The 21,425-nt window shown below is 42.8% G+C and overlaps 2 protein-coding genes across 4 annotated transcripts in view; one reads left to right on the top strand and one right to left on the bottom strand.

The window, feature by feature from the left end:
- Oseg4 (intraflagellar transport protein Oseg4) overlaps positions 1–8,451 on the top strand; it is an 87,572-nt gene extending 79,121 nt beyond the window's left edge. For both annotated transcript variants that reach the window (XM_075690209.1, XM_075690208.1), the window contains 2 exons: positions 1,492–1,560; positions 3,930–8,451. In XM_075690209.1, coding sequence (XP_075546324.1) covers positions 1,492–1,560; positions 3,930–4,110 — 250 coding nt within the window. In that variant the 3' untranslated portion in view covers positions 4,111–8,451. The remainder of the gene's footprint in view (positions 1–1,491; positions 1,561–3,929) is intronic.
- Positions 8,452–10,678: 2,227 nt separating this feature from the next.
- The window catches only part of Rim (Rab3 interacting molecule), a 158,395-nt gene continuing 147,648 nt past the window's right edge, over positions 10,679–21,425 (bottom strand). For both annotated transcript variants that reach the window (XM_075690207.1, XM_075690206.1), the window contains exons 19-21: positions 19,938–20,309; positions 16,245–16,384; positions 10,679–14,136 (exon numbers count right to left, since the gene is read on the bottom strand). In XM_075690207.1, coding sequence (XP_075546322.1) covers positions 13,933–14,136; positions 16,245–16,384; positions 19,938–20,309 — 716 coding nt within the window. In that variant the 3' untranslated portion in view covers positions 10,679–13,932. The remainder of the gene's footprint in view (positions 14,137–16,244; positions 16,385–19,937; positions 20,310–21,425) is intronic.

Here is a 21,425-nt window from a genome sequence, read left to right as displayed (position 1 = left end):
AACCGAAACAGCATTCCCGGCATTGGGAACAGCCTGTTGTCAGACACAGTGTCATCGCCATCACAAAAATGGCGACAGAGCATGTTTTCACGAAGGTTGCCGTGGATTCTTGTGGTGCTCGACTAAGATCTGGAGTGGTATTCTCGGTCAATCGCTTTCAAAGAGTGTTATCACTTTTGCGAGATTGCGTGTGACTTGGCGCTGGATGCATCGGTGTATACGGCTGCAAGCATTTCTGGCACTATGCCAAGCTTGCTATCCGCACACAGTGGCAGGAACGCTGTTGACCGCATACTTCGACATGTCCGGTGCAGTCACTTAATATCTCCTGAAAGTGATAGTAGTATCTATAAAAGTGATTTCTTGAGAATACCACCCCTGCGTGCTTGGTATCTGCGGCCAGTGTAGTGCAAATGGCGACGACGATGCACCGCTTTCATTATGAAAGCTAATCTTTAAAGAAAATTCTCCATCTGTGAAGGTGCACCCTGCACATCTTATCTGATCGCGAATGGGAGGGGGGGCATGCTATAGCTTTCTTTTATAAATCGGGTGCATGTTACATGCAGGTGGAATTTTATTTTCTTGCTTTAAATTTGCTCAAATTTGGTGTGCAATTCATTTATGGGTACGTTAGGATCACCTGAATATAGTACTTCTGTTGCTATCTTGTGATGGCAATGGCAGTGACGCTGGCAAAGCTGGCTCTGATACTGGGTTGTAGTAAACACCATGAATGGTGGTTTTGTCTGGTTTCATGTCAGATTGCACCCCACAGGCAATTTCCGTACAAATCTTCATTTTAAAGAAAAGTACGCCATGGGATCGTGTAAATACTGTAACATTCATTGTGAGCTACCATTCTCGCTTGAAAATTTTCCTAAGAAAGGCTGAAAATAGGTGTTTTTGGTAGGGGATGATGTGTGTTCAACGCATTCACTGTCCCCCTAAACTCTGCCAAGACAGACGCTGTCACTGAAGGAGTTGCTAGTGGGATCACCATTAGGGTATGGTGTATGCATGCTTACCAGCCAAGTTCCAATTATCCAGTGAAGGCCAATTTTAGGACCAATATAACAAAAATCTTGGTTCATAGAAATGTATTGGCACTGGCTGGGACCTTTTTTCGGGATCAAATTAGCCGAAGTTGAACTAATCGAAGTCTACTGTCAGAACTAATGAAAGTCCTGTCGATCCTCTGTGTACTGTCTTTTTGTTAGGCTTTAAAAAGGTTTCAAGATGAATGTCAACCAACTAGCCCATTTGCCCATCTTGCTTCATTGTCTTAAACGCTTTTGACTTGACGAAGTTGTTGATCTAATGAAATCATTTTCAGCTCCCATTGGTTTTACTACGTCGAGGTTTAACTTTACTTTGTGTTATCATATGCTTTCAGTGCAGGAAAAGCATCCTTGTAATAACCTACGCTAACACATCAAAATTTATACAGCATTGTGTTGTTGAAAGTTTAAATTTCTGTTTCTCTTTCAGGCACTCTAGAAATGACTCGAGGAATGTGAAGAACGAATGCCCAAACTGTGAATCAACTGTTTCAGAATGGTATGAGGTGGTTCCTGTTTTATGACCTGAACTTGATCTCACTCGCTACTGGATGTCCGATTAATTGAGAAGCTCCTAAATGATAAACAATTGCTTTCAATTTTTAGGTGCACCACGACAATGACAGCGTTTCTCCAGATGCATGTAGAGTGCTGTGTGTGTTTGTTTAAGGGAGTACTGTGATACCACAGAACCATACATTTTTTCAAAGTGGTGCAGACATGGTGAGACTAGCAAAAATACATATAACTTGCTTTGTGAAAAAGCCAAAAAAATCTGTACTCAGTCTGCCTAGAAGCAAGGCGCTTTCGTTACATGACTGAAAGTTATTGATCCGGAGTTATCAGCCCCACGCGTTTGCTCAGGAACCGGCTCCTCTACTCAACAACCTTAGCTGTCCTGCCATTCAATTCGTATACAATACTTTAAAATATTCTCACATCCCTACTTGCCTTATATTTCATGGTTTGTTGCTTTCAATGGCACAAGACTGTGAGGTGTCACGAGAGCACTTGGTATCACACTGCGAAAAAACTTCAATGACCGTGGGGTTTGCCGTTCAGCAGTAGCACAACTCGTTCAAGTCTGTCACCAGAGTTTGAGATCCTCATAGGCCATTTATATCTTGATAACCGTCGAAAAGCTCCCATGTGATGCAGTTTTGAAGCTGTTGTGAAACATTGGTTTTGTGTGGATTTCTGGGCCTGGAGAAATGAGAAAAATAAATAAATAATAAAAGGTAAGTTTGTCTCTCTCTAAGCAATACGGTATAAAGTAGCTTCTTGCTTAGTCTCAAACTGGCTGGAAGCGAGCCTTACGACAAATGGTTCTTAAGAGACTTTTGCACGCACAAAAGTCTCTTAAGAACCATGTAGAACCAACTCGCCCAAAACGTAACGCTTTTGAACTTACGACAAAGAATAAGAATGGCAACTACATTGATGCTAATAGTACACCTTAGTTTTCTTTAAGTAAACTTTAGCTCGATGCCAACTCCAATTTTTTTATTCAGATACATGCAAGATGCATAAATGCTTTACATAACTACTCAACCACTTTAGTTAAATTTGTTGCATTTGAAATTGCACGCTGAATTCTACTGACTGCTGGAAGCAAAATTTTGATTTAATACCTCAATATGTACAGAAAACTTGCTTAAAATTTGGAAGCTTTAAAGAAGTGAAGCACAAAGTTTGCAAATGTGTTACTCTGCACCAAAAATGTATATTACAGTTCCGTGAATCGCTTCTTCTAGAGCACCTTAATTGGACAAATGCAATTTACGAGTTTAAATTTTTATGAAAATGCTGTGGTACTTACAAGGGTTTTTGCAAGTCATATTCGCAAATCAGTGGTATAGTTCAGAGAAATTTATGGTAGACCAATTTTGTCCACTTTAGATGGCTTACTGTAGGACGTTTAGAAAATTGGGATATAATTTCCTATTTGTTTAGTTACAAAGTTGTAAACGTAATGCCTCAGTTTTTTTTAATGTTGCAATAGCCAACAATATTTCTCAAAAATGTAAGAAAAATCTGCTTGCTACGGTTGCTTAGTTTTTCTTTTAAATACAACAAACCTTATCAAATTTGGTGCACTGGATGCCATGAAAAACAATTTCACCATTCTCATGTATTTAGAGGGGAGCTCTTGAGCTTCAACTTTAGCATGGTCGCTCGCACATGGGCCAAGCTGGCTGGAAGTTTCATGGATAGCCAGCTCCTGATGGTGGCGCTGCAGTCCAAACTTTAACTTTAAGCTTTGTTGTAGCAGCAAAACTGGTAAACTGGTAGAGCTGCTGTGTCTGGACAAACCTGTCTGTGTCCGCAAACGTCTCTCATCCTGTACACTGTTCGTGGCCAGGGCTAATGTGCTCCCTGCAGCTTCACGTCAGAGTTACACTGGTGCATACTTACCATAATGACTCGGTGAGTGTGACATTCTGCTGTTCAGGTTGAGCTTGTGTGTTCAAATCACAGCCATTATAGCCGCCTTCCAACGGGTGCCTTCAAGTGCAAAGGCACCTACCTACACATGCATTTTCGCACATCTCTGAAAAACCCCTGAGTGACAAACTCCTGTTTCAAATCCTGCGCCATTGCATAGGTCACAGCCCTGCTGTAATCTTAAAACATAAGGCAAAGACACAAGGACAAAGAAGAATGCAAGACGTAGAATGGCACACGTTGATTTTTCACGTCATTCGGAAGTTGTGAAACCTGGCACAACATAAAACTCTGTGCCATACCTTCTAAATTCTGGCGCGCTTGCCTTAAAACCAAACGAACAACTTCTTAGTTTGTCAAAATCTGTTGAATTTTTTCTGCCAGCTGGTTTCACAGATCACCTGCCCTTTCCTTTGCTTAAAGGACAACCACCTGTTCGAGCTGTGGGAGCAAGCTCCCTGTCTGCGTTGCCACCAGTCGAGTGCTGAAGGACCCAAGCCAGCAGTGGACCTGTCCGCTGTGCCGACACAGTGCATACAAGCAGGACGTCTTGCACCGGCACAGCTGTCCCCTGTGCCATGCACCCAAGACGAGTGTCGCTTAGCACACTTGACGTAGCCACCAATCACAGAATGTTTTGAGAGCATGTTATCTGAGAAAGAACAGAGCTCTTTCGCAGCCGGTGAATCCCACCTTGAATGTTGGAACTTGCAGTCCATGCATTCCTCATACGACCACCACACTACTGATGCAAATTTCAGGCTGAGTGGGGAAGTAACTTGGAAATGTAACTTTTCCATAAATTCCATACTCTGCAAACTTTCGTAGTCCGGTGTAACTTTTGCTGGCTAAGCAAGTTTGTCAGTTGCTTCCTTCACTGGAATTGGTCATGTTTGTAGCTTGAAGGCTGTGCCTTAAAATGCCACATACCACATTAAAGGGACCCTACAACACTTTTTGAGCATGCTAAATTAAACATGCCTAGTCGCTTTATATACAGTCCTCTCATGAACACCTGAGCCAAGCATTATTCTAAGTATACGGTATTACACCTGGACCTAGAATTTTGCCCGAAATACTGCTTATATACTCCTTCAAGTTCTTAAAATCCCTGCCACTTTTCACTGTTTGCTGCAGTGCTGTGACCAACACAACAGATGCAGACCAGATTTCTTTAAACTTCACAATTAGAGAGTGCTTGCCGAAAGGATCAATGATGGAGAAATGTCACGAGTGATAATACGGTTGTGGTATGTGGTAGCAGAGAACAATGACACTGCCAATATAACGGCCTCTGAGGTCAGGCAACACAACAGACTAATCTTAGAGGATATGTTGATACCCAACGCCAGCTTGATATTTGGCAAAGCAACACGTGCATCCTCCTCTAGTGGCACAGCAACAGAGTTCTGGCTATAAGTAAACAGTGAAGTAAATAGAAATACTGAAGGCGTGACAGAGGCAGCATCTGACTGCCCATAGCTATGCCCATGCAGGATGCATTTATAAACTTTTTGGTTAGAGGTGATTTGTGATGTCACATCCTTTAATACCAAGCCCATTTGGCACCTTTCTTAAAGGCTATTAGAGGCCCCTTTAAATGTGAAGCAAAGATTTAAGTGAAGCAAACCTTATTATAACAAGCATGCTACTGTCTTTTGATGGCCATATTTCAGAATGAAGAATGTTATTGTATTTAAAGCGAATCCAGTTGTAAATACAAACTCCCACTTTTAGGGTATGAGGTACACAGGAAAGGGTTTGCTTACTTTCATATTAAAATATTGCCTTGTGCAAATTGTCAGTTTCAATGAAACATTAAAGGGTAGTTGTATGTGATCTCCAGTTATAAATGTATTAATAGTGCTATGTATCTGGTTTGTTCACCTGAGCGTCAAGCTCTGTGCTTGCCTATTTGTGTGTGTGTTTGAACACTGTGGTTTTGCTGAAACCTGCTTTGTTTTGTTTTTGTGCCTGTAACATGTGCAGAGTTCTTTTGTTGTTGGTTTCGGGTCATTTTTCCACACTGTCGCGATAGGTATTTGCATGGCATTTAGCCACACTTTAGTGCCTCGCATATTTGATATCAAATATCTGATATGATAACTTGTGGTCTGTAATATAGTATTAGTGCCTTTAAGAGTGAACTGTAGTTATTTGTAACAGTGTGCTGCCTTTCTTCCAAAGTTGTACAATCTTTGTTGAGCCCAGTGCCTTGGTGAGTGCTCATGTTTTTCTCATTGCTTTTTTTTTTTCTTCTCCTTACTAGAGTTGTATAGAATGTCACAGGAGCGAAACCATGTTTGGCCCATGTTTTTCTGAGCACTTACCTTTTTACGTTTTCTTCTGCAACTGTACAATCTTCTGAGAAGAGATGTCTTTTTTTCTTTTTGCCATAGTCTGAACTAAGTCTGGAGCAACAGCCAGTGCCATTTGCTCAGAATCAAGCTGCAATTAAGTACTGTGGTTTGGTTCTGCCCATCTACTTGCTTGTTGCATGTATCCTCTGATTTGTGGGTTTCACACATACAGTCAAACCCGCTTATAACAAATTTGATAGTTCCCCGATAAGTGCTCATTGTATCAGAAGTTTGTTATATGTGAACTCGCCCTGCAACACATGCAAAAATTAACGACACTGAAGCTGGCTTGGACAGCTGTGATTCGACACTACTTTTGTCTGAAAATTAGGTTTTCATTATCTTCGTTTTTGTTCCTGGCTTCATCTAGCATCTAGCTGAAGTTCTCATTAAAAACTTCATCTAAAGAAAGAAATGTGGTGTCATAGCGTTTTCAAAACAGTGCCCAGCTGGTTCTGACCGCCTGGCATTTCAAAAGTATGAGCGCAGTCGCTGCGATTATTTCTTCGAGAGCTTGTGATATATTTTACTATCAGCTTGTCATGAGTGAGCTTTGCGTACGATAACAAAATGTTTCAGTCAGCTGGAAGCACAAACTAGTGCAGCATGCTGGCATTTTGCAAAGGTCTTGCCATTATGGCTGCAGCATCAGCCACATGTGCGCTGAGGGCTGCGAAGCTGCATTTTCTATGTTCCTTTGGCTAAAAAAGTATGCAGTTCTGAAGGCACAGTGCTGTCGCGAACTTTGGTCTCTTGGTAACGATGCACTAACTTCCGACTCTTGGCAACTTTGCATGGCAGTGATGCATCGTGGCGAAATCAAGCCGGCTGGGTGTAAATGCAATGACGATCGTGCGCGAGGCGCTCGCTCATTTCACTGGTTGCATCTTTGTCACAGTTGGTCTCGAGCAGAGGGTGCACTGCCAAGTACCCAGTTCGGACGCACTTCCATACTTTGAAACTTTGCGTGAGCCCTCGTTTTAGCATGAATGGGCTTGAAGTGCCGTTGTAACAGTATGTCACTTTTGAAAATGTTTATTATATCTGGTCACAGTTTCTGCAGGCGGGGTTGCAAGATCGTAAGCGCAGTGAAATGTGCTTGTTATAACCAGTAATTAGTTATACCTGGAATCTCTATGAGTGGGTTTGGCTGTAGTGGTGCTGTGCTGGCTGGCATGTTGAATAGTAGCACATAAATTCTTTGTGAGACTTCCTAGTCTTAAGCACAAACTATTGTGTGAGGATGCTTAAATGCTCTTACTTGGCAACATCTACACTATTTAGGGTTAATTGGTTCTTCCTTGCTATAAGGCACCCTGGTTGATATAATATCGCTGCTTTGTGTGCACAGCTGAAGCTGATCTCAGTGACAATAACAAAGACATACCAATGACCATCAACATCACAAGGAATTTGCCTGTCGGAACATTGCACTAAAACGTACTGATAACTTGTAGTTCACTCTCTCCAGCAGCCTTTCTAAAATTTGTCTCGAGTGGAGTACTCGCTTGAGAAGCAATGAGATATCAATACTTATCATTCATTGTAAAACTCTTATTGTGGTCTCAAAAATTTGTGCTGTGTAATCTATGTTGCAATAGTGCAAAGGTTAATGATATGCTTCAAGTATTTTTAGCTTCAACTTGTTCAGCCATTCTGCTTTTATAAATAACTCTGTCACTCTGCCATCATGTTTATGACAGCAGCATGTACTAGACATTAACTTTCTTGTCCAACCGCAGATATTAAGGATTGCTCACTCTATTTGGTAGCTGTTGCCGTGCGAAGAACAAGGCTAATGGGCGTACAGTGTTCTGAGCATTTTGTACCTGCTTTGCAATAATATTCATGCTTTGAAATTTCTGTTTCATTTTCCCATGTTCAAGCATTTTTGTCATTTGAATGTTATCATCTTTCTTCCTGCTTGAGAAGGAGTGTATATGGAGCTGTGAAATGTTAACTGATGACTTACTCCACCCAGAAAGGTAGTTGCACTACATTGTGGTGTAACAGATACCCTTTTATGACATTGATAAGTGTCAGTCGATCTCTTGCACCCCAAGAAGGCATCAGTTACATTATTTTGTGGTCTGACACCCTTTTATGATGCTAATAGGCATTAAGCAATCATCTAGACCCCCCAAAAAATTTTACACCATTGCGCGATGTTACCAATGTTCTTCCTGAATGTGCAAGCCAAAGAATGCACCTTATGTTAGAAGCTCTATGGGATACCCTTTTTATGTTCTGTACTATGCTGAAATGTCATAATTTAGCTAGAGTTGAGCTTTTGTCTTCAGCTGCATTGTACAGTTAGGCATCACCTTCAGTGCTGAATCGTTGAGGCTGATGTTTGCTTTCTCCAGGCCTTCAGCACAGATCTCCGACGATGCACACTATTTGCTTGCATGCTGAAAGCTGCTCTGAGGCTTCAGCCTAGTTTGCCTCCTAGTTCTTGCTGGTTACCGACTTCAAGTGAGCGTGTGTGTTTCTTTTGGTCTACCCCAAGTGCTGTCATGTGAGCATCATGTCAGATGTTGGCATTGTTGGAATTGCACTAAAAATGATTAAATATCTGCCCTGTATACAGTGTCTTAGTACATCTGTTGTTTATACAACTAGCTGTTGCTGACCATACTGTGCTACCAAAAAACACTGCTTGCTTTTACACTTTCCGATGTGTGATTAAGAAAGCATAAATCTAAGTGCATATATATGCTTCTGTGCTGCAGTCTGGCTCTGGGCTTTGTTCTTGGCATAAAGCATGTCATTGAAATTTTACGTTTAAGAAAGCTGCAAAATAATTTGCAAAATCGCGTGTGATCCGCTTCCTATTTCATCAGAGATGTACTTTCACTTGCTGTCCAGGTTGGCTCATACCGTATTTCTGAACACGAGAATTGCACCTAAAAAAAATTTAAGGCTTAAAGGTGAGCGGTCGGGTTGTAGGCGACAGCTGGTGTTACAGAGTTTAACGAGAAAGGACATGAACTTATTATTGCAGTAGCCAATCATACCGTACTTAGCTGCTGACAAAAAGTCTCAGCTGCAACACAATTGCTAACATGCAGCCCTTTTAAAAATTTTCAACAGGAACACCCATGCAACACGAAAACATCTAGTCCATTGTTGTTGTTGTGGTTGGATAAAGCGCCGCAAGACGTCACTACCAGGCATCATTGCTCCAGTCCGTGTGTCCAGTAACACGGTGCTTTCCAAAGGATAATATGCTTGTACAACCTTTGTCTATAAAGTTCCGAGACTGAGCCCATTAAAAAAAATGTGTTTAACATTGAAATCATTTATGCAGCACCCCTTTGAAATAGTCTCCCTTGCAGTCTATACACAGCTTCCAACGCTTCCCGAGGTCTTGCAAACAGTTGGAAAACGCTTCTTTTGGCAGGGCTGTCAGCTCCTTTCTCATGACGTCTTGAATGGCCTCCACGCTCCCCATCCAGCGACCTTTTAAGGCTCTCTTCACACGAGGAAACAGGAAAAAATTGTATGGGGAGAGGTCAGGCGATTATGACAGATGGGGAAGTATGATAATGCTGTGCTTGGTGAGAAATTTTGTCACGCTGAGAGCAGTGTGCAGCCTTGCGTTATTGTGGAGAAGGCTACATTGTCCAGATGCCCATAAGTCAGGGCGACGGTGTCGCAATGCATCACGCATGTGTTGGAGCACGCGGATATAAAACTCCTGATTCACCGTCTGCCCTTGTAGGACGAACTCGTGGTGTATGACACCTCTGGCATCGAAAAAAATTATCAGCATCGTCTTTGTTTTGGTCTTCTGTCGCTGCACCTTTCTTGATGCCGGAGAGCTTGTAGACCGCCATTCGGCGCTCTGCCTCTTTGTTTGAGGATCATATTGGAAACACCATGTTTCGTGTTCAGCAATGATGCTGTCGACGAATTCAGCATCCTTCTCTGCCTCGGAGAGCAATTCAGCGCTCAGTGATGCCTGCGTGTCCTTCTGGTCCTCTGTGAGGGAGTGCGGTGCAAGTCTGGCATTCAGCTTTCGTTTCCCCAAGGCCTCACGCAAAATTTGGTGGCATGTTGTCTTACTAATGTCGAGAGCATCTGATAGCATGCGGACTGTAATGGTGCAGTCTTGGTGAATGATCTCCCTGATCTGAGCCACATTGTTTTCATTCAGTGAGGTTTCACGGTGCCCCTGCCTTGTGTCGTCTTCCACCGACGTTCTCCCTGAAACGAACCTCTTGTGCCACTCGAAAACTCGCGCCCGTGATAATGTCTCGTTGCCGTAAGCGTCACAAAGGACCTCATACGTCTGTGTGGCTGCCTTGCCAAGCTTCACACAGAATTTTATGTTTACACGCTGTTCGAGGTGGACGTTCATCTCTCCACATTCATTCACAGTAGAATGCGCAGACGACTAGTGACAACATATTTTTCTACATGTAGTGCCATCTAGCGGCTGCCACAGCAATGAACATAAATAGCTCAGGTTCGCCCGAAAAGATGGCGCTACACATACGCACCAACATTTGTTTTGGGGAATCATTTCTAGAGAAGAAAATAAATCAGACTCAAAACTTTATGGACAAAGGTTGTAGAAAAGCTAAACCTCTCTAATGCAAGGAAGCATGAGGTAAGGTAATATGAAGTATGAGGTGTGATTTGCGCACCAAAAGGCCTGGCTATGTGAGGGAGAAATATGATGCGAAATGTGAGGTACGGCAACATGCGTGAAGTAATTCTCCCAAGGTCTGGTAACTGAGCAAGCAACGAGGTTGTACGATGTTAGCATGAGGTGAGATGAGTCAAGGGCACTGCAACACGCGTAGCTGCTTTTAAAGATCAAAAAGGCAAACTGTATTGGTACAGTATACAAAATGCATCAGCAACATCACTGCACCACAAGTCCCAATCCTACCAAGTGTTCCTTTTTTTTTTCTCCACAATTTTTTTCTCAACACGGCACACGGATATATTTATATCACAAATATCCATGTATTCTTACTTGTGGGCATTCTAAGTAGCCCAAAGCAAGGAGAAATGGAAAGAAAGGAAGGAATGAAGTACAAAAAAAAAAAAAAAACAAGGATTTGTGGAAGAAATAAAAAAAAAATGTTGAAAATGAAGAAACGGATGCAGTTGCTGCACAAGTGTAGTTTTTTGCACTACTCGCATAACCACGCCAGCTATCGACAGAAGCTTGAAAAAGCACAACTTGTAGTTATTTGTAAAATAACACAATCTCTTCATTTCACTCTTCTCCTTTTTTTTTACACTCTCAAGCAAACATGCTGCTTCATCCAGCAGAAAAAGATGTTTTCAAGGACAACCTATGAGGTGATATGGAAGAACTTCACGCGTATCGTATCGTGAGAAAAGTGTGACAAGCAGTACTCGTATTTGGTTTCTTCAAATTTGGCTGCAGGTGTACCTATGTATGCCAAGCATAGAGCATCCTTTTATGTATATGCGTATATATATATATTTATGTATATATATATATATGTATAATATTTATATAATGTATGGGGTTACAGTCTGCCATTTGCATGCGTTTCTTTAGATAATGATAGTGGGTGAGCAATTTTTTTTTTGCTTTTTGCTTTGCGGAATTCAATGCATCTTTGGGGGGTTTTCTATGGCTAGAAGCAGTCTTTGTTTCCTTTGTATTCATGCCGTTTCTAAAATTTCTTTCAGTTAAATTCTCTGTGATTTTAGAACTTGTATACTCCTGTGTGTCTTGATGTCTTTTCTTTCTTTTTTTAATCCTACGGGGAACAACTCTCCGTTTTCATTTTCGTGGTGTGGATGCAAGAGAACTAAAAAGGCTTGCTCGCCGCATTCTCCTGCAGTTCTTGGGGTACAGCAGATTGCTTTGCTTATTTCGTTCAGCAAAGTGGATCATTTCTGGGATCATACCCTGCCGATGAAGAATATGCTACCAAGAAAGAAAAAAAAAGAAAACTGGGCAACCACACACCTCATGTAATTCACAATCTTTTCCCATTCCCTCGTAACATTGGAGTTTATAGCAACAGTAGCTGTAGAAGTGTAAATAGTGGTAGTAATACTATAGCAGTATGTTGGGAAGTGTGAAGTCTCATAAAAAAAATTTTAAAAAATGAAAAAGGAAGTCTTCATACATGTCCATTGAAATGTAGAAAACAGCAAAAAGCACTAAAAACGAAAAAAAAAGAAAGGGAGCCCTCCCAGTCCTGTATTTTTGCAACCAAAGGACATTGTCCTTTCACTCTACCAGAATAGGTTTACTTTGTGAACTAGGCAACAACAGCAGCAGCAACAAACAAAGAAGGAACAGTTAGCACTGGAGTTACCTTGTCTTGTATTACAGTGTTGCAACTTCAAACCAGAGCTTTGAAGCCAAGGATTTATTTAACAGGCAAGCCTATGCATGCAGCGAAATCCGTATTAGCATCAGACTGCTGCAATGAGAGCATTATCTACAGAAGTGAAAAACTTGAAGGCATGATTTCATGCTGTAAGAAATGGCTTAAAACTAGTATTTCTCTTTTTTTTTTCCATTTTGATTCGGTGGAGGAGATTAGAAAAGAAAATGAACAAAAATCAACTAAGAGCAGATATAGTCGTTTCTCTTGTCGGTAGTAGTAGTAGCAGTAATAGTAGTTGTAGTAGTAGTAGTAGTCGTCGTCGTCTCGTGTGGCAATAGAAAACAGCAACCACATGTGAAAAGCGAAACAAAGCACAGCATTGATAGGAAAAAGAGTTTGCAAGAACCAACAACCTTTTTTTTTTCTCTCTCTCCTCACATTTGCATCACGCAACAGCACTTGTCAACAGAACAAGAAAAAAACGCGCCGCAGCGATGTCTTCGTAGAACAGCCGTCATGTGTAACAACGCCTAAATGAAAAAGAGAACAGGAATGGCAGATAAGAACAGCATTATGTGTTATGTGTGTGTGTGTGTATTATATATATATATATATATATTTATATATGTATATATAGTATTTCACAAGATGATGTGATCAACAATGAGTGATGACACTTGCCAGCCCATGCACACACGCGGTTCCATCAGGTTAGTACATGGACAGTTCTTTTTCCTAGGCATCCTATAGAAACAGCACAAGATACAGACAGACGTATGCACAGAGCATAACAGGCACTTTCCCTCGAGACTTGAGAGAAGCTTGAAAAGTAAAACTTGCTTCCGTCCCTCCCATTTTTTTTTGTAAAGAAGAAACAAAAACTGGAGAAAGCGCATCTATCGAATGAACTGAAAGGAGGAAAACAATAGAATGCTGAAACAAAGGAGGAGAATCATTTACAAATTCAACAGAAGGCCAACAAGTAGAGAGAGAGAGAGAGAGAGAATACCATGCTTGGAAAGTTCTGATTTGCACATATGTATAGTATTTATATATCTATTGTATCTGAGCATATTTTGCTGCAGAAAACAGCTCTCACTTCTTCACCCTCTCTCTCTTCCAGAGCTTTGTTTTCTTGTGTTTATTTTTTCCCTCCCTCACGCACCTACCTGTGTGTAAGTGTGTTTTCCTTTTTCCACAAAAAGGAAAAGACAAAAAAAAAAATACACTGCCGGGCGTTGTCTTTCTTCTTTGTTCAGTGGCCGGGCAAAGAGCGAGAATCTCGCCAGTACCCGCGCTTGTGTTTCTTTGTTTCTACTTTGGGGGTTGGGTGGGGGGGAGCGCGTGGGCAAGAGAGCATGTGGGGTGGTTTGAGGAGGGGCCCGAGCGAGAAGTAAAAGGGAGCAGTGGCACCACATCAGCGTCATGCCCTCCTTCTGTCATCGCTTGTCCCTCCTTTTTTTTTCTCCTTTGTACGGTTCCTTCTGCACCTCTGGTCGGCCACCGCAGAGCTAAGAGAGCGCACCACAGAGTCTCTCTGCTCTCCCCACTGTGAGTCATTTCCCGCACAGTCACAACAATGATGGCAGCAGCCACAAACACTCTTCCTTCTCGCTGTGACCTCGGCGGGAATCGTCCGCATCGTCGTGCTCTGGCGCCACTGTGTCTGCTCCTTGCTGTAGTGCCATGGTAGCGCCGCTTGGCATAGTTGCCTCGCGGCTGCGTGTGTCTTTGTCAGCCAAAACTGTCCATGGAGGCAAGCGAGTTTCCTTGCGAAGAAGAGGAGGCGGCCGCAGCGACATTGACCAGCGACGACGGCGGGAACAGCTTGTACCAGCCAATGGTCATGTTGGCCAGGTTCAGCTCGTCGAGCACTATTTGAGCCACACCCATAAACACCTTCTTCTCCATGCGCCCGTATTCGCCCCATACCGTCACCTGCGTGACACGAGACGGCAGGATGGGAAGGGGAAGAGTGGTTGGGAACAGCTGTGAGACCAAGCCAAGAGGTGACATGAAAAAGTGTGGTCACGCCTGTGAAGAAGAATGCTACGAAGTATGAATGTGTACGTGGGATCTAGGTCTAATCACTAAAAAGGGGCTGCCAGTGCAACGCTCTGGCCATTGCAAACGCTGAGTGCACCTATCAGCAGTACATGTTCCCAAGGCTGCCAAATACACTGCTAACTTAAATACACTGCTTACTAAATACATTGCTTACTTAAACACACTGCTTACTTCAGCAAGTTGACTCAAGAGGCATACCTATGGTCACATCTACATTTTACTTTGAAGCAATTTTCATGCGTGTGCTGGGACACTACAACTCTAAAAATGATTACAGTTAACTGCCTTTGGGTATTCTGTGAGCCTTTCCGGTCCACCAGAACATATAGCATCCATAATTTAGCACAGGCAAAGACCTAACCTGCTGTTCCATTGACATAGCTCTGACCTAAATTTTCTGTAGTTTAAAACATTTCAGGATCTCCTGCTTTCTTGAAGAACAATATTGCAGTGAAGAACAGTTATATCAAAGGGCTAAGGCAGACAACACAACTGAACACATCGACACTGTTGATGTGGGTTCAGAAGCACAAGTGAAAAAATCTTCCACCATCAGCGTCTCTGTGCTACTGTTGTGGTGAAGCTGTGACAAGCCAGCCTCCCTGCACAGATACTGCACTCCGATGGGGGCTGGTAAAAGAAAAATATGTAGCATCATAGATACTGCATACTGCTATAATTTATATATTTTTTTTATATCCTGTACTATTAACCAATTGGAGAGGGGTAGCCATTGCTAGCAAATGGCGACATCAGCTCCTGTTTCTTTCTATCTTAATAAGGAAAGGGGAGTAGGGGAGGGGGTGCTTAAATCAGATGACATACAAGATATAGAAGTATTTTAGAAATAATTCTTGTTGGGCAAGCAGCGAATTAGTATTACACTGACATCAATTCATTGCACGTGGTGTTTTGAATGTGCCAGTCTGATGACTATGCAGTGCCTACATCTTGTACTAATGTCTTGTTTGAAGCTTTCTGCAATGCACATGTAAATTGGTTCAGTATTCGAATGCCTCATTGGTATCCTTTAAGCGATGACTATACGCAGAGTGAAAAAAAAAATATATATATATATAGTGGAAATGGCACTTTGCAAAGAAGAGAAAGCATACAGGATGTTTTTTTTTTAGTTGCACCAAATTTTTAAAATGGGGAAAATATGTCACAGTAACATTATGTTTACCATTTGAGTATGTGGATAGGCAGCCTCTAGATGCAGAGCAATTTCCACAATTATGTACATAATTAGCAAAATTATGGTAATTAACTTTCTAATTATCAACAATAGGTGGCTACAGCAAATGAGTACTTTGGGGCCCGTCCTTGACTCTACCTATCCTAACGATTAAATTTTGAGTAGCAGATTTCATGTGGGAGCTACGCGAACAGTTAGTTCCCCTTGACAGGCTCCTTGAAACCGAAACTGGCTGGAAAAAGAGCATCCGTGTCGTCGATGTCGCCTCCCCACTGCCTTTCGTCACATCTCCGAGGTCACCACTGTTCGGCCCGCGAACAGCTTGTGTTATCTCTTTGCTATCTGCGCTGTTGGCCTAGTGCTTCAATGCCAACAGTCCGGCAAATTTACTTCGTCATTCCTTTGGGCGCCGCGTGTCCGCTTCCACCGGCGAAATGCTGTTACAAGGTCCCAAAGAAATGGTGAAGTAAATTTGGTGGCCCGCCGGCACTGAAGCGCTAGGCCAACATATGTTTCTCACTTTAAAAATTTGGTGCAGCTAAAAAAAGAACACCCTGTATAGTTAGCACCTGTTTAAACTAGTACCTTCCAGATGCTGTAGCAAAACTTGACTCTAGGTATGATCATTTTGACAGGAGAAAATTCCATTCATAACTTAAGAGGCCAGATTATACAGTAATTACTAAACTAAATCAGTGTTCGACCCTGCACTGTACTCTATCTTAAAACCGACTACTCATACAGCCTTACGAGAGGTGAGAGCAGTTGCAAAAGTTCTTACCTGAAGCACACAACCTCGGTAATCTTCATTAAATATTAGCACCTGCTGGTAAAGTGGATCTAGAGTTCGTCGAGCTGTTGCCGTTTTCGCCTTTGCTATGCATTTTCTGCCGTTGATGAGGTACACCTTGACATAAGGTGCTGCAAAAAAGACAAAGGCAAATGGTGTTCATCAGCCAAACATTCACCAGAGATTAAGGCACAGTCTTCAGGTAGCTATTTCAAAAATTAAGGTTCAGAGTACTTCACAGATTGTGCAAAAAGTTTAAAGCATGTAAGAATTTTTAAAAAGCCTGTGCAATAAATATCCACAATAGCTATTCATGTTATATTAGCCCTGTGTAACCCTTGGATGCCTTATTACCACTGATATACTATTGGTCATGTGCTTACTCAGTCAGTGTATCATTCTTAATTTGGCTGCTTTTACTGGATTTAATTTCAAAAGCTGGTTGCTCAATCGAGTTTGTAATATCTATAATATCTGTAATATTTCCTGAAAACTAGTCCTGCACATACATACTTCTAGCAACTGTACTAACTTAAGTACAGCAATGTCAGTTTTGTGTGGGTAACAAGAAGTTGCACCACAATTTCAAGCTGCCACAGATACAAAATTTCATATTGTATCGAGCCACAGTATACTGCTTTCTGACAGTCAAACACCTGTGTAACAAAGAACTTGGGACCTCCGAAATCTTTCATTATGCAGGTCACATTGTTGCAAAGATATTGCACACTGCACTACTCACAATTCGGGATTTTAAACATGTTCAACTAGACAAAAACAGATAATCAAACAGATATTAAAAAACACCTATTCAAGAGAGAATCAGGGAAATAAGTTGCTAACTTCTTTTTTTTTTGGGGGGTGGGGGGGTTGAACTTTATCGGACGGAATGTGCAACTGCAACCAACCTTATCTGAACTGAACTGAAGGCATACTCGGCAGCAAAAAGTGTAAGTATACACTAGGTAAAGCTGCAGGTCATTGAATGCCACTATTCCTTCCCCTGCCATGAAAATTCTTGGTTTGCTTACAGGCTCTTCATCACTGCTGCCTTCGTTGACATTTGTGTCCTTTCTGCCCTAGATGCCGCTGAATACTCTGTCGCTCGTAAGCTATGATTACATCATCACATCTTCATTTAACAGCAATGTATTCTTCAGCTGTTGCATCTGCTGCTGTGTTACAACAAGCAGAGTACAAGTTGAGTGATTCCTGGAGCAGTGCAGCAAGGCTTAACACTCGCTGACATCAATTGGCACGCTTTTAAGTGTGTCATTAGCACCGTCGTTAGTGCTAGCAGTGTCCTTGTATATGCTATAGGAGAGACACTACGCTAACACAGAGCACAGCTCAGTGGTATTGGCAGAGGACAGTGGTGGCACCACTATGTGACATTTTATGTCAATTGGGCCTGGAGTGCCTCGATACAGAGTCCTAATGGGGGCGCCTAAATTATTCCGTTGTGCAGGCAGATTAGTTGTAGTGGTCTTCGTTGTAAAGGTGCTCACAATAAATATGATAGGTAGGAATTAGATGGGGAAATAACTAATCCTTCGTCATACGAATCATTTTCTTGTAGAGGCGTTCGGCTGTATTTGCTTGCTCATATTTCCTGCCTCCCAAGAGACTGTTGAATTTGGCCCACATTCGCAGCACTTCCCTAGCTTGGGTAAGAGTGTTTCATTATTGACCAGGGTTTGAGCACTTGCCACTCATGATGGTGATTACTGTAATAACCTCTATCACCTCGAGGATGGGCAGCACTTGGATATCTAAGCGAAGTTATGTGAATGATAGATGAGAACCTCAGATAAATTAGCATTTCTATGTGGCAAAAGGATGCAGTTTTCACAGAAGGAAGACTATCATTGAGACAAGCGTGCGCTATACTGGTTGCCGCCCTGTGAGGGCTGCCCCACCACTGAAGGGAGACCTTAGGCGCTGATCATTATATATATATATATATATATATATATATATATATATATATATATATATATATATATATAAACGAGAGCAGAAGAGGAACCGAGGGGCTCGATTTTGTTAATCATGACCACATAGAGCCAACGGATAGTGAAGCCTATAGGAAAGCATCGGGTAAAATAACTGTGGTTGAAATTGGGATGGAGAAAGTAATGAAGAAAAGAAATGAAAGTGGCTGAAAAGATAACATGCCGCCGTTGGGATCCAAACCTAAACCTCTGCATTACGTGAGCGTTGCACTACGAATTGGGCTATGGCGATGGCTATCAATATATATATATATATATATATATATATAGTACAACAAGGACAAAAAGCGCATAGAATTGCAGTTTCGCTCAAAAAGCGAAGCATTGATTACAATAGTAAATTACTAAACAGCTATAAGAAGTAAGGTTAGCAGTTTTTATCGGCTGTATAAATTCCAGTAAACATTCGCTTAATAAATGAATTGCCAAGAATGGTGTTGCGGGCACAGAGAAAAATATGAACGCTACCTACTCGACGACCGCAAAAACTCACTGTCAGAACTCTGGCGTGATGAAGAGCAGCAGCAGCGGCGGTGAACAAATGCTTCATGCTGCCGCTAGCTTTTATGCGTCTCTGAAGCTTGAGATTACGTGACTTTGTGCAATAGGCGCATGAAGACAGAACGCACACAAAGCCACAGTAGATCTCTGCTCTCTAGCCATTGTACCCCGCTGCAATTTAACTCCAAGATAGGGCACGCAGCGGCAGCTGCGCTGGAGTTGGAGCTCACCAGTCTCACTCTTACCCCACTTACGAGTGATTAGTACTCCTTCCCCTTATCGCATCTTTGGTATAATACAGCACTCATAATGCACAACTAAATGAATGAACGTTAACTGGTAAACTAATGAAACCAAGGTGAACCTTCACTAATTCACAAGCAGGTAGCTTCGAGCACGCGCAGGTGGCTCATGTGAAACAGATGTGCCAAGAACGTTAGTCGAACAATGGTGGTGGCCGTCACGTGCAGTGCCTCAGGGAAAGACATGCAGCAGTAAGACAATACCTGCTTTCCTGTTTTTGCTCATGCCATATCAACCGATTAATCACGATTAAATCATTTATTGAAAAATTGGAGAGTTAGAATTGCTTCACACAAGGCACTACTAGTAATAACATCACCTCCAGCGCTTGTCGAATGGACGCCGCAGTACTACAGTTTACTCGCTGAGGTGGGGGCTGAGCCCCCTCCTCAAGAAATGGAGAAGGGGCCAGGCCCCCCAAGTGATAAAGAAAAGTACAATTTTGTCATATTCGTTACAGTGTTATTTTGAGTGCATAAGGTCTAACATTTATGGACTATTTGTTGACAGAAAGACGTAAAGCAATAATTTTTGTAGTGCTTAACACAGTAACCCTTCCTCTCCCTTCTCCCTATGAATAAGCACTCACCCTCTCCCATTTTGTGCTCGAGTTGCAGAAATCAGCGTTTGCTTGCTGGCTAAGGTCACCAGGGGTGCACATAGCCGAACCTCATTATAATGAAGTTGTGCCTCGCACGAAGATACCTTCGTTATATCCTATATTCGTTATAAGTATGTATTCGTTACACGCTGACATGACAAGAAACATTTTAGATTTACTTCTGATGAATATTTGATGAATCGTTACATCCGTGTTCATTATATCGAGGCTAGACTACAGATAGCCACGGGTGAGCGGACCTACCTGGCAGCATTTTGGCGCCGGGCTTGGGCTGCAGTCCCTTGGCGCGTATGACCTCAACTTCGAGGTGAGTGCGCCGGTCGCATAGGGAGACTTGCAACTCGCCGAGGATGGGTGAGGCGAGTGCCTGGCGGCCTACCAGCTGGCCGGGCCCCAGCTTGTCGACGAACTTGGCGAACTCGCCGCCGTCGGCCGTGAGCCTGAGCGAAGGCAGCCACGTGGCGCTGTCTCCGCTCAAGCTCCCTTCCCCGTCGGACGATACGCTGCTGGCCTGCCGCACCAGGTGGCGCACCTCCTCGGGTGCCACTTCCTCGCTGCGGTGCACGCTGAAGGTCGACGACCGCTTCTTGCGAAAGCCCAGCCGCTTTTTCTGACCTACGTGGATCGAGAAAGGATGCTTGTACTTCTTGCGGTAAACTTGTGTCCACGCCTCTGGGCGCTTCCATGTGCCTGCACGCTTGCCTCTGCACTTCGTTGCGCCGCGTGGAGGGAGACGGGTTCCAAATGAACAGGATTGAATTGTATGCCTATATATGCCTTGTATTCCCTTGCATTTAATTTAAATGTGCTTGCTTTAGGTGTTCTTGTATTTTCTCTAAATGTGTCTGCGCTTTCAGGCTACAAGCGCAAACATTGCGCGGCCCTCGTCCCAGGCATCACTGGCGTTTGGCATGCCATGCACGTGACGCCTGCCTTGGGTAGCACGGTTACGATGTCCTGCAACGTTAGTTCTATTTCGGTTCCTTGGAAGCAAGGGTTTTGCTGCAGCTGTGATCAGCGTAATTTTTAAGAGGAGCGCGTATGGTACACTCATTTGGACTTAGATGTGCCAGTCAGTGTGGCTGTTCGAAGGCGCGAGAACAAACACGTTGCACAAAATTGTGATACATGGTTGGTAAAGGCCTATATCTCATCATTGTGCCTGTCACAAGGCCCCTCACCAGGATCGGCCGTTTTAAGCAGGTAAGTGCAGCATACATATCACGAGCTAACGACCGTGTTTGCTCTGCAAAGTATTACAGCACTGCGCACCACGAAAACAGCTGAAATTTCAAACCAAATGTCACACGCCGTCCCTCTGGAGGAAGCTTTGCGTCCAGCTAAAGAGTGAAGGTCACACCGGCTAATGTCTCTACGTAAAATGCACTACCAGCACTGTTGCTCACCATGACATGCGACTTCAGTTATTCATTTAACGTGGAACTCACATGTTGCCACTGGAAACGTGCTGCGCAGCAAAAAAGGAAGCAAAATAAGAAGAGGCAGAGCTTATTACGTGAATGTGACGTGGTACGCTGACTCCGGTGTGGGAGAAAGTAAAGGAATGCCGCTTGCGGAGGTCAGTTGAGGCAGAGGGTGAGAATGTCTTTGTTGGTAAGGTCCCTAGATAATTTCTTTTGTCTAGGGACCTTATCTGCTGGCAGTTGCACTCGCCTCCTGACAATATGGTAACATGTCTATGGAAAATTTAATTTCTTTGAATTTGAAAAA

Source organism: Dermacentor variabilis, chromosome 4, assembly GCF_050947875.1.
Source record: "Dermacentor variabilis isolate Ectoservices chromosome 4, ASM5094787v1, whole genome shotgun sequence".
NCBI lineage: Eukaryota > Metazoa > Arthropoda > Arachnida > Ixodida > Ixodidae > Dermacentor > Dermacentor variabilis.
This window is presented reverse-complemented; position numbering and strand designations above follow the sequence as displayed.